Raw genomic sequence first — 13503 nt, 5'->3', positions numbered from 1 at the left:
GTCACAGTACCGCAATCTTCCCACATACAGTATAATGTTCTCACAGTACCGCCATCTTCCCACATACAGTATAATGTTCCCACAGTACCGCCATCTTCCCACATACAGTATAATGTTGTCACAGTACCGCCATCTTCCCACATACAGTATAATGTTATCACAGTACCGCCATTTTCCCACATACAGTATAATGTTCCCACAGTACCGCCATCTTCCCACATACAGTATAATGTTCCCACAGTACCGCCATCTTCCCACATACAGTATAATGTTCCCACAGTACCGCCATCTTCCCACATACAGTATAATGTTCTCACAGTACCGCCATCTTCCCACATACAGTATAATGTTCCCACAGTACCGCCGTCTTCCCACATACAGTATAATGTTCCCACAGTACCGCCATCTTCCCACATACAGTATAATGTTCTCACAGTACCGCCATCTTCCCACATACAGTATAATGTTCCCACAGTACCGCCATCTTCCCACATACACTATAATGTTCCCACAGAACCGCAATCTTCCCACATACAGTATAATGTTCCCACAGTACCGCCATCTACCCACATACAGTATAATGTTCTCACAGTACCGCCATCTTCCCACATACAGTATAATATTCCCACAGTACCGCCATCTAACCACATACAGTATAATGTTGTCACAGTACCGCCATCTTCCCACATACAGTATAATGTTCCCACAGTACCGCAATCTTCCCACATACAGTGGTATAATGTTCCCACAGTACCGCCATCTTCCCACATACAGTATAATGTTCCCACAGTACCGCAATCTTCCCACATACAGTATAATGTTCCCACAGTACCGCCATCTTCCCACATACAGTATAATGTTCCCACAGTACCGCAATCTTCCCACATACAGTATAATGTTCCCACAATAACCCCCCCACATACAGTATAATGTTCTCACAATACCACCATCCCCCCCACATACAGTATAATGATCCCACAGTGCCGCCAACCCCAATTTTATTTTATGTTTTAACACTTGGTTTTCTTTTTTTGGTGTTTTTCATGTAATATATGGAAGCCTACAGGAAAATGCTAAAAGAAACATAATATCCAGGAAAAAAAACACTGTACATGGAGACATTAGCATCAAATAACTCCTGTCTGTGTTCTTACAAACAAGCTCTTATAAATGAGATCTAACGTGATAAAAGATTACAACCTGGGAAAGACGGGAAACATTCATGTGGACAGTCAGTGATGATGAGGTCAGCGACGGACTCTGGCCAAATTTGTTTCTAGAGCCGTATTAGAAGATGAAGATGTCGTCCTCATCATGAAGTTGTTATTTCTCATGCCATGTGTAATGTATATGACGAGAATTAGCTTTATGGAAGATGAGTCTATAAGACACGTATTCAGCTGCAGACTCCAAGGAAGAAACTGCTTGTTGTCTGTGGCCTAAAATATATAGGTTTTATTAGTACGTCAGGGACAAAAGCAGAATGTTGTAAAATAATAAAAATACCATTGCTGCTTGGGTTTCTGGGTGATTCTTACTGAAGCAGTGGTCAACTTAGCCAGTGATTGGAAGTATGGAGGAGATGTCTAAGTCATCAATTCAACCTGTGTTCCAGTCCATAAAAGACTAGAGAATACAACATCTACACATCTTCTGATATATTTCCCTTATTGTACAACATCTACACATCTTCTGATATATTTCCCTTATTGTCTCCAGTAATTGTATTATTACACAGGATCTTTATGATGTTACATCGGCTCATCTTCTTCTCATTCAGGTCTCTACAATATCGGATTCTCTCAGTGAAGATCTTCTATATTAAGAGAATTTTTCTGAATCACCTATCAAGGATGGATATGGACAGAGACAAGATGGTGGAGAGGATATTGCACCTCACCCTAGAGATCCTCTTCCGGCTTACTGGAGAGGTGAGAGATTCTGATGACGTCACATTACATCATTCTTATCTATGGGAATAACAGATGGACAGAACTGGAGAGGTGAGGACTCTGGAAATGTCTGTAGTGAGATTTATTAATGTGTCTCTCCATAACCAGGATTACACAGTAGTGAAGAAGACCTCTAGTGGGCGCTGTCAGGACCCTGTGTCTGAGGGATGGGGAAGACCCCTGAGCCCAATCACAGGACCTCCATCTCACCCCCTGATACATAAGGACATCAATGACCAGAAGATACTAGAACTCACCTACAAGATGATTGAGCTGCTGACTGGAGAGGTGACACTGCTGGGACATTATACAGTAATGCTATGAAGGGATCGAGGGGATGACGGTATCATTGTATGTGTCAGGTTCCTATAAGGTGTCAGGATGTCGCTGTCTATTTCTCCATGGAGGAGTGGGAGTATTTAGAAGGACACAAAGATCTGTACAAGAACGTCATGATGGAGGTTCCCCAGCCCCTCACATCACCAGGTAATAGACAGGACTAAATACACACAGCCTATAATTATCTTATCTAATTATGTGTAAAAAATGAATTCAGTCCCTGTGTAGCGCTGGCGTCCCTGCCCTCTGCTAGGCAGGGACGCTGCTCCCCTCACCGCTCTGCTCCGTGCCCGGCGTCCTCTCCCCGCTCTGCTGTCAGCGCGCGCTCCTTCCCGGCGTCCTCCTCCCGCTCTGCTCTCAGCGCGCGCTCCTTCCCGGCCCCTGTGCTTAGGGCGCGCGCGCGCTCCCCTCCTCTTAAAGGGGCCGCGCGCGCCGTCCTAAGGAGTCCCCGGCCAATGGCCGGAGGACTTCATCATATATAAGGCACCTCCTCCAAAATGGAGGTGCCCGAGCAATGTTGTTTGCACCTGTGTCTCACCTGTGCTTCAGCCCTCAGGTCCTGTTGCCAGTTACCTGCCAGTTTCCTGCCAGTTTCCTGCCAGTTTCCTGCTAGTTACCTGCCTGATTCCTGCCTGAATACTTGTTACCTGCCTGCCTGCCTGAGGTCCGACGGTCTGCCTTACAACTCCGGTCAGTCTGTCTAAGGACCAACTTGTCCGCTCACCTGGGAGCGCACATCAGCTACCTGCCTGCTTGCCTGAGGTCCGACGGTCTGCCTTACAACTCCGGTCAGTCTGTCTATGGACCAGCTTGCCCGCTCACCTGGGAGCGCTTCTCCGCTACCTGCCTGCTTGCCAGCCCGGAGGCTCCGTTGTCACGTGCTGTGACCACCAGCTATCTCAGAGACTCTTGCCCGCTCACCTGGGAGCGCATCTCCGTTACCTGCCTGCTTGCCAGCCCGGAGGTCCCGTTGTCACGTGCGGTGACCACCAGCTATTCCAGAGACTCTTGCCCGCTCACCTGGGAGCGCTTCTCCGTTACCTACCTGCCTGCCAGCCCGGAGGTTCCGCCGTCACGTGCCGTGACCACCTGCTATTCCAGAGACTCTCGCTTGCTCACCTGGGAGCACACATCTACCATCTGCCTGCTAGCCTACCCGGAGGCTCTGCCATCACAGGTCGTACCTACCCCTTACCCAGAGACTGCCCTGATCACTTGCCGTAACTCCCTGTCCGTTCACCCAGAGACTGCCACCCGCTCCCTTACAAGGGCCGCCCCCTTGTATAGTAGCTCAGAGGTTCCGCCTCCCGGACCCGTTACAGTTTGCTCGGGCCATGGAACCCGGTGGCACCCAAGCTCCCTCGCTCTCGGACCTCTGTCTTGAACTGTCCCGTCAGAGGTCCCAACAGGAGGCCATCCTGGGTCACCTGCGGAATGTTAATACTCGCCTGAACACTCTGTCTGATCCACCAACAACCTCCGCCAGTGCCATATCTTGCAATCCGGCAGCTCCGCTGCCCACTAATACTATGGTATCCTACCCCGGACCCCGGCTCTCTGCACCTCCTCGCTTCGGAGGCGACCCCGTCCAGGCTCGGGGCTTCATAAATCAGTGCACCCTGCACTTTGAACTTTTGTCCCATCAGTTTAATTCCGACCGGGCCAAAATTGCCTTTATCATGTCCCATCTCACCGGGGAGGCCCTGGCCTGGCTAAATCCTCTATGGGAGAGAGGAGACCCCCTGGTGTCCAACTTGCCTGCTTTTCTCTCGGCTTTCCGGAAAGTCTTCGACGAACCCGGACGGAAGACCTCATCCGCATCCTCTCTGCTACGCCTCCGTCAGGAGGGTCTCACCGTGGGCCAATATGCCATACGGTTCCGCACCCTTGCCTCGGAGCTGGCCTGGGATAACGACGCTCTGGTATCCGTCTTCTGGGAGGGTCTGTCCGGTCGTATTAAAGATGAACTTGCTGGTCGGGACATTCCTACCTCTCTCGATGATCTAATAACCCTTGCCACCCGGATTGACCTACGGTTCCAGGAGCGTGCCAAAGAGGTCACCCGTGAGAGAAGGATTCCACGTTTAGCTCCTACTTTCCAGAAACCCGTCATTCCCTCCATCTCTCCCCAGGTACACTCTCCTGAGCCTATGCAGGTCGACCAGACCAAGATGGTCAAAACCCGTCAGGACTCACGCCGTGCCGAGGGGAGCTGCTTCTACTGTGGCAGTAAGGAGCACCGGATCCGTGCCTGCCCGGAGAGGTCGGGAAACGCCTGTGTCTAGGTTCGCTCAGAGAGGTCCACCTAGACAAGAATAAATCCTCTCCATCCCTGCTGTTGTCAGTTTCGATCATCTACGGGGAGAGCCGTTATTTCGAACTAGCCCAACTTGACTCTGGAGCAGCCGGGAACCTTATTTCACAGTCCCTGGTTGAGAAATACCGCATCCCCACCAAACCTCTGGCTGTACCCTTGTCTGTCGCTGCCGTGGATGGGGGCCTCTTACCTCGCCCCATTCAACTCATCACCGAATCCATTACCCTGCAGGTGGGAATGCTGCATTCTGAAAGTATCTCCTTTCATGTTCTGCCTGGACTCTCTCACGCCCTCTTGCTAGGTCTGCCCTGGCTCCAGAGACATGCACCCGTGCTAGACTGGCAAACCGGAGAGGTCCTTCGCTGGGGACAAGACTGTCATAAAACCTGCCTGGTTCCCGTCCATCCCGTCCGTCCCTCTCCTACCCCAGCTAATCTACCTGGACTTCCGATTCCTTATTGGTCTTATGCAGATGTCTTTAATAAAAAGGAGGCAGAGACATTACCACCACATAGACCATACGACTGTCCCATCGATCTGCTACCCGGTACTACTCCTCCCCGTGGGCGTATCTATCCTTTATCCGCTGCTGAGACCCGGTCAATGTCCGAATATATTGAGGAGAATCTGGCCAGAGGATTCATCCGGAAATCTACCTCCCCGGCGGGAGCAGGCTTCTTTTTCGTCAAAAAGAAGGACGGCTCTCTCCGTCCCTGTATAGACTATAGAGGCCTAAACCTGATCACGGTGAAGAATAAGTACCCCCTTCCGCTCATTCCAGAATTATTTGATCGCCTGAGGGGGGCTAGGATCTTCACCAAACTGGACCTTCGTGGGGCGTACAACCTGGTTCGTATTCGTCAGGGGGATGAATGGAAGACGGCATTCAACACTCGGGACGGCCACTATGAATACCTGGTAATGCCCTTTGGTCTCTGTAACGCTCCTGCCGTCTTTCAAGAGTTGGTCAATGACATCTTCCGGGACCTTCTCTACTCCTGCGTAGTGGTGTACCTGGACGACATCTTGGTCTTCTCTCCGGATCTCCAGACTCACCGGAGGGACGTTCTTCAGGTCCTGCTCAGGCTAAGGCAGAACCATCTCTACGCTAAATTTGAGAAGTGCCTCTTTGAGCAGACCTCGCTTCCGTTTCTGGGCTACATTATCTCTCAGACCGGCCTACAAATGGATCCTGAGAAACTGTCTGCCATCGAGAAATGGCCCCGACCGGAGGGGTTGAAGGCCATTCAGCGATTCCTGGGCTTCGCCAACTACTACCGCCTCTTCATACCACACTTCTCTTCCCGGACGGCCCCAATTTCTGCGCTCACCCGTAAAGGTACTAATCCCAAAGAGTGGCCACCCGAAGCAGAGGAGGCCTTTCTTTCCCTTAAACAGGCCTTCTCTTCCGCCCCGGTGCTGCATCGCCCAGATGGCAACAAACAGTTCTTCCTGGAAGTTGACGCCTCCTCCTCTGGAGCCGGAGCGGTACTTACTCAAAAATCATCTTCCGGGAGGATGGTAACTTGTGGCTTCTTCTCTAAACTCTTCTCCTCCTCTGAGCGCAACTATTCCATAGGAGACCGAGAGTTATTGGCCATCAAACTGGCATTGGAGGAGTGGCGTTACCTGCTCGAGGGGGCTCTTCACCCGGTAATAATTTACACTGACCACAAGAACTTGGCTTACCTCCAGCATGCCCAGAGACTTAACCCGCGCCAAGCCCGGTGGTCCTTGTTTTTTGCTCGTTTTGATTTTGTCCTTCATTTTCGCCCGGCTGACAAAAACGTCAAGGCGGACGCCTTGTCTCGGTCCTTTCTGGTGTCTGATCTCGAGGAGGATCCGAAACATATCATCGATCCCGCCAGAGTAATGCAGGTGGCTCCCGTGAGTCTAAATCGTCTTCCTCCTGGTAAGACGTTCGTACCAGTACCTGATCGGGAGAAGATCCTACACTGGGGTCATTCGTCTAAACTAGCTGGCCACGCCGGTCAGAAAAAGACCCTCCAGCTTATTACCCGGCACTACTGGTGGCCTAACCTGCACAAGGATGTAATAGACTTTGTTTCTGCCTGTGTGTCCTGCGCCCGCAACAAAGTTCCGAGACACCTGCCGGCCGGCCGCCTCCTACCTCTGCCAGTACCTGCTGCCCCCTGGCAGCATATAGCGATGGACTTCATTACTGATCTACCCGTCTCTGCCGGTTGTACGGTCATTTGGGTGGTCGCTGACCGCTTCTCCAAGATGGCTCACTTCATTCCACTGCCAGGTCTTCCGTCTGCACCCGAGCTGGCTAAAGACTTTATCCGCCACATCTTCCGTCTTCATGGCCTGCCCCGTCACATCGTGTCGGATCGTGGGGTACAGTTCACTTCCCGTTTCTGGAGAGCCACTTGTAAATTGCTGGACGTCACCCTGGACTTCTCCTCCGCTTACCACCCACAGTCTAATGGTCAAGTGGAGCGGATCAATCAGAACCTGACCAGTTACCTTCGGCACTTCGTTAATGCCCACCATTCTGACTGGGTGGATCTCCTGCCATGGGCCGAATTCTCGTACAACAATCACGAGAGCGAGTCTTCCTCCAAATCCCCGTTTTTTGTAGTCTACGGTCAGCATCCTCGGATCCCGTTTCCCGTCTCCACCTCGGCGGACAATCCGGCTGCGGAATCTCTTGTTAACAAATTTTCCTCCATATGGGAGAGTACCCGGTCCGCACTCCTTCTGTCATCCGAGCGTATGAAAAGACACGCTGACAAAAAACGTCTGGACCCTCCTCAATTCCGCCCTGGGGATAAAGTCTGGCTCTCGTCCAAATATGTCCGGCTCAAGATCCCTTCCTATAAGTTAGGGCCTCGGTTCATTGGCCCACTGGAGGTCATCAGTCAGATCAACCCGGTGGCCTATAAATTGAAACTCCCGGCCAACTTACGGATCCCTAACTCCTTCCATGTGTCTCTCCTCAAACCTGTGGTGCTTAACTCTTTTTCCAAGTCTACAGGTACGCCTCCTGCTCCGGTTTCTGCTGAGGACGAGTTTGAGGTAGAGAACATTCTTGCCACCAAAAGGGTAAGAGGAAAGACCTTTTTTCTGGTAGATTGGAAGGGGTTTGGTCCTGAGGAGAGAACGTGGGAGCCCCGGGAGAACATCCATGCCCCTCTCATCCTAGCTAAATTTCTGTCTGGCCTAAAAAAGGGGGGGCCTAAAGGGGGGGGTACTGTAGCGCTGGCGTCCCTGCCCTCTGCTAGGCAGGGACGCTGCTCCCCTCACCGCTCTGCTCCGTGCCCGGCGTCCTCTCCCCGCTCTGCTGTCAGCGCGCGCTCCTTCCCGGCGTCCTCCTCCCGCTCTGCTCTCAGCGCGCGCTCCTTCCCGGCCCCTGTGCTTAGGGCGCGCGCGCGCGCGCTCCCCTCCTCTTAAAGGGGCCGCGCGCGCCGTCCTAAGGAGTCCCCGGCCAATGGCCGGAGGACTTCATCATATATAAGGCACCTCCTCCAAAATGGAGGTGCCCGAGCAATGTTGTTTGCACCTGTGTCTCACCTGTGCTTCAGCCCTCAGGTCCCGTTGCCAGTTACCTGCCAGTTTCCTGCCAGTTTCCTGCTAGTTACCTGCCTGATTCCTGCCTGAATACTTGTTACCTGCCTGCCTGCCTGAGGTCCGACGGTCTGCCTTACAACTCCGGTCAGTCTGTCTAAGGACCAACTTGTCCGCTCACCTGGGAGCGCACATCAGCTACCTGCCTGCTTGCCTGAGGTCCGACGGTCTGCCTTACAACTCCGGTCAGTCTGTCTATGGACCAGCTTGCCCGCTCACCTGGGAGCGCTTCTCCGCTACCTGCCTGCTTGCCAGCCCGGAGGCTCCGTTGTCACGTGCTGTGACCACCAGCTATCTCAGAGACTCTTGCCCGCTCACCTGGGAGCGCATCTCCGTTACCTGCCTGCTTGCCAGCCCGGAGGTCCCGTTGTCACGTGCGGTGACCACCAGCTATTCCAGAGACTCTTGCCCGCTCACCTGGGAGCGCTTCTCCGTTACCTACCTGCCTGCCAGCCCGGAGGTTCCGCCGTCACGTGCCGTGACCACCTGCTATTCCAGAGACTCTCGCTTGCTCACCTGGGAGCACACATCTACCATCTGCCTGCTAGCCTACCCGGAGGCTCTGCCATCACAGGTCGTACCTACCCCTTACCCAGAGACTGCCCTGATCACTTGCCGTAACTCCCTGTCCGTTCACCCAGAGACTGCCACCCGCTCCCTTACAAGGGCCGCCCCCTTGTATAGTAGCTCAGAGGTTCCGCCTCCCGGACCCGTTACACCCTGTATATTTCCTCCAGATCTATCCAGTAAGAGGACAACACTACTTCCTGGTAGTCTTTAAAAGAAGGTCTCCATTACGTCTTCCCAATGCCCGAGGGCTAAATTTAAGACACCTCAGCTCTGCACTATTTATAAAAAGTTCTCCTTCAATGTCTAATATTTCTTCTTGAAAGTCATCTGACAGAAAATATTGGCCCTTACGATAGTTTAGATTACGAAGAACCACCGAGCCCCATACTTGTTACTCTTTTTTTACTGATGGAGACTGTTGAGTTTGATCATTTCAGTAGATGTGTTATTGTTTATAGTCACTGCTTTTTACTATAGTAGTTAGTGCTCAAAATACTCTGATTTAACCTCTTCCTGCAGCCAGTTTTCTGTTCCCAATCAGGCCCCATTTTTTAAATCTGTAACTCTGAGTATATAGATATGAAATATGAAATATGAATAGCATAACCGCTGTAGAAAATAGAAATAAATGAAAAAATTTTAGAAATTTTTTTTTAGCGCATGTAAATATGAATTATGGAAAATGAATAGCATTACTGCTGTAAATAAATGAGAAATCTTAGCGCATAAATTGGCCAATTCATGTGTACCTGACAGCCGCGGTAAGGCGTTTCTCGATGTCAGGACCTACCAATGTGAATACCTCTCTAAGAGACCTCCGTCTGCTTATGTGTGGGAACGACAGATCCTGATGCATTTAAAACCACCTGCGGCATGGGGGTGGGGGTGGAGTGCTCAGTCAACGCTAAATCTAGTAACAAAGAAAATGATGGCACTTCCACTTCAAGAAATAGGTGTGAACAGGTGCTTACTAAGAGCAGCTACCTCCATATATAATGAACAAATAAAGTAGCACACTGTAACACTGAGTATATAGATATGAAATATGAATAGCATAACCGCTGTAGAAAATAGAAATAAATGAAAAAATGTATTTGTTCATTATATATGGAGGTAGCTGCTCTTAGTAAGCACCTGTTCACACCTATTTCTTGAAGTGGAAGTGCCGTCATTTTCTTTGTTACTAGATTTAGCATTGACTGAGCACTCCACCCCCACCCCCATGCCGCAGGTGGTTTTAAATGCATCAGGATCTGTCTTTCCCACACATAAGCAGACGGAGGTCTCTTAGAGAGGTATTCACATTGGTAGGTCCTGACATCGGGAAACGCCTTACAGCGGCTGTCAGGTACACATGAATTGGCCAATTTATGCGCTAAAATTTCTCATTTATTTACAGCAGTAATGCTATTCATTTTCCATAATTCATATTTACATGCGCTAAAAAAAATGTTTCAAAAATTTTTTTCATTTATTTCTATTTTCTACAGCGGTTATGCTATTCATATTTCATATCTATATACTCAGAGTTACAGTGTGCTACTTTATTTGTTCATTATATATGGAGGTAGCTGCTCTTAGTAAGCACCTGTTCACACCTATTTCTTGTAGTGGAAGTGCCGTCATTTTCTTTGTTACCATTTTTTAAATCTGACATTTGTCACTTTATGTGGTGATAAGTGTTGGAATTCTTCACAAAGGATAATAGGAAACAAATGGACCTTACAAATTATTTTCCAACTTCTCTTGAATGTGACAATGCCCTATATATGGTTGTACACTACTGTCTGGGCACATGGCAGGTTAAGAAGGGAAGGAGCAACATTTAGCTATTTGAAGGCAGATCTTGCTGGAATAGATTGCAGACACAATGTATTGGGGGCACTGTTCATGGTCACCTGGCAACTCAAAACATGGCTACCACAAACAAACTTGGCGCTATATACTCCATTTTCCAGGTCCCAGGGATTGCCTTGCTCATCACCTTTTAAACCCAAGAAGAATAGTCCGGTAGCCAGGTCAGAACCAGGAGGGCAGAGAAAATACAAAATCAGAAGACACAAGAGTAGTCAGTAAACGGGCCGGGGTCACAACAAGAAACAAATCCACAAGCCGGGAGCTGAGCACAGAGGACTGAACCAGAGGAGAACAAGGCTGTATCTGGCAGCTCCCGGCAATATGCTTCCAGCTTTAGTAGGGTGCGGTGCTTTCCAATTGGCTGAAGCAGGGAGGAGGTTACTCCATCTGCATCACACACAACCCATACTGCCAGACTGGATGGTACTACAGCTCCCAGGCATCCTAATGGTAGTGGCTGGACAAGTTCTGTGCCACCCAGAGCTTCTGGTTCTAACGTCCCTCATCACCAGTGCCACCTGCAGAATGATTAAGGTGGCTCCTGGTGACAGAAGCAGACGTCACAGAAACAGACGTCGCAGGAGCAGATCCCAGAGGAGATGGGACACACCATTTACAGAAACCTTAATATGACAAAATGGCAGAAAACCATAAAGTGACTCCATTTTGGAAATTATAACCCTCAGTGAATTAATATATAGGAGTAGTGACTATTTTGACTCCACAGGCACCTTCTGGAAATTAGCATGCAGTGGATAATGGAGAGTGAAAATGGCAAATATACTATTTTAATACCCAACACATAGTGCCCAGATTGTGCTCCAGGAGACACACACCGTAAATTAAGTGGGTTCTTCTCACTATAGTAATGCCAAATACATGGATGATAATTGTGGTTTGGGCGCAAGACTCAGAAGCGAGGGGGAGATTTGACTTTGGGAGAGCGGATATTGCTGGATTGGGTTATTGATGAGTAGAAGTTTTTATTGGTATTATTTTCGCCTACATAACATTTTTTGATGGCGTCTTATTCCATATTTTGGAGGCTGAATGAGCAAACAGTTGAACACCACGCTCTACTGGTTCATCCTATGAGGTTTTCACGTTTCACTGTTATTCTGTCAATAACTTGTCATTTCTACAGACATTTTAAGTAGAAATGTTCAAAAATATAAATTTCAAGGATATTTTATTCAAAATTAATAATTGTTTTTTTTTCTTGGCAGATGACTGTACCAGGAGATCAGAGGGACAGGAGATTTTTAAATCTGATTATCTTGAGATCCCACAGGATACAATTGAAGTGAATATCATTACTCCAGATATACCATCATCCCTCCACAGCAAAGATATTTCATCTGATCCTCTGAAACAGGTTCTGTCTTCTGATTCATTACAGACTACTAAGGAAAGTCAAAATAAAAAAATAAGCATTAAAAAACGAACTGCTCCTAAAGCAAAGAAGACTTTTTCACTTTCAGAAAATGGAAATAGGTTTACCCTCGAAAACTCTATTCTTAAACATCAAAAAATTCACACAGTGGACAATAGATTTTTTTGTTCCAAATGTGGGAGATGTTTTAACCAGAAATCAGATTTTGTGAAGCACCAGAAAACCCACACAGGGGAGAAGCCTTTTTCATGTTCAGAATGTGGGAAATGTTTTAGCTATAAATCAGTTTCGGTTAACCACCAGAGAACCCACACAGGGGAGAAGCCTTTTTCTTGTTCAGAATGTGGGAAATGTTTTAACAATAAATCGGTTTTGGTTAATCACCAGAGAACCCACACAGGGGAGAAGCCTTTTTCATGTTCAGAATGTGGGAAATGTTGTAACCAGAAATCAAATTTGATTAACCACCAGAGAACCCACACAGGGGAGAAGCGTTTTTCATGTTCAGAATGTGAGAAATGTTTTAACCAGAAATCAGAATTTATTAGCCACCAGAGAACCCACACAGGGGAGAAGGCTTTTTCATGTTCAGAATGTGGAAAATATTTTAATCGTAAAATGATTCTTGATAGCCACAAGAGAACTCACACAGGGGAGAAGCCTTTTTCATGTTCAGAATGTGGGAAATGTTTTAGCCAGAAATCAGCTTTGGTTAATCACCAGAGAACCCTCACAGGGGTGAAGCCTTTTTCATGTTCAGAATGTGGAAAATGTTTTAATCTTAAAATGACTCTTGATTGCCACAAGAGAACTCACACAGGGGAGAAACCTTTTTCATGTTCAGAATGTGGGAAATGTTGTAACCAGAAATCATATTTGATTAAGCACCAGAGAACTCACACAGGGGAGAAGCCTTTTTCATGTTCAGAATGTGGGAAATGTTTTAACCATAAATCAGCTTTGGTTAATCACCAGAGAACCCACACAGGGGAGAAGCCTTTTTCATGTTCAGAATGTGGAAAATGTTTTAATCGTAAAATGATTCTTGATTGCCACAAGAGAACTCACACAGGGGAGAAGCCCTTTTTCATGTTCAGAATGTGGGAAATGTTTTAACAATAAATCGGTTTTAGTTATTCACCAGAGAACCCACACAGGGGAAAAGCCTTTTTCATGTTCAAAATGTGGGAAATGTTGTAACCAGAAATCAGATTTGATTAAGCACCAGAGAACTCAGACAGGGGAGAAGCCTTTTTCATGTTCAGAATGTGGGAAATGTTTTAATCAGAAATCAGCTTTGGTTAATCACCAGAGAACTCACACAGGGGAGAAGCCTTTTTCCTAATCTTTTTCTTTTTAATCCAATACATTTGAGATTTTTTTCATTAGTTTTTTTTTTATTTTTTTTAAAAAACAAGAAACCAGTACATACAATAATAAAATAACATACCATAGGGATCACATATATGCATCTCTCCTCTATA

The 13503-nt window shown here is 48.0% G+C and overlaps 1 protein-coding gene across 2 annotated transcripts in view; it reads left to right on the top strand.

Annotated features, from left to right (window-relative positions):
* Positions 1-13272, top strand: part of LOC141192465 (uncharacterized) — a 39818-nt gene extending 26546 nt beyond the window's left edge. Inside the window, exons 2-3 of one of the 2 annotated variants that reach the window (XM_073662002.1) lie at positions 1781-2003; positions 11853-13272. In XM_073662002.1, coding sequence (XP_073518103.1) covers positions 1973-2003; positions 11853-13135 — 1314 coding nt within the window. In that variant the 5' untranslated portion in view covers positions 1781-1972 and the 3' untranslated portion in view covers positions 13136-13272. Of the gene's footprint in view, positions 1-1780; positions 2004-2077; positions 2439-11852 lie in introns of those variants that run through there. The other variant, XM_073662001.1, reaches the window with a different exon arrangement.
* Positions 13273-13503: the final 231 nt, after the last annotated feature.

Source organism: Phyllobates terribilis, unplaced genomic scaffold (genome assembly GCF_046119375.1).
Source record: "Phyllobates terribilis strain yellow unplaced genomic scaffold, ASM4611937v1 Scaffold_61__1_contigs__length_8056638, whole genome shotgun sequence".
In the NCBI taxonomy this organism is placed as follows: Eukaryota; Metazoa; Chordata; class Amphibia; order Anura; family Dendrobatidae; genus Phyllobates; species Phyllobates terribilis.
The sequence above is the reverse complement of the archived record's forward strand: the minus strand, read 5'-3'. Positions and strand labels throughout refer to the sequence as shown.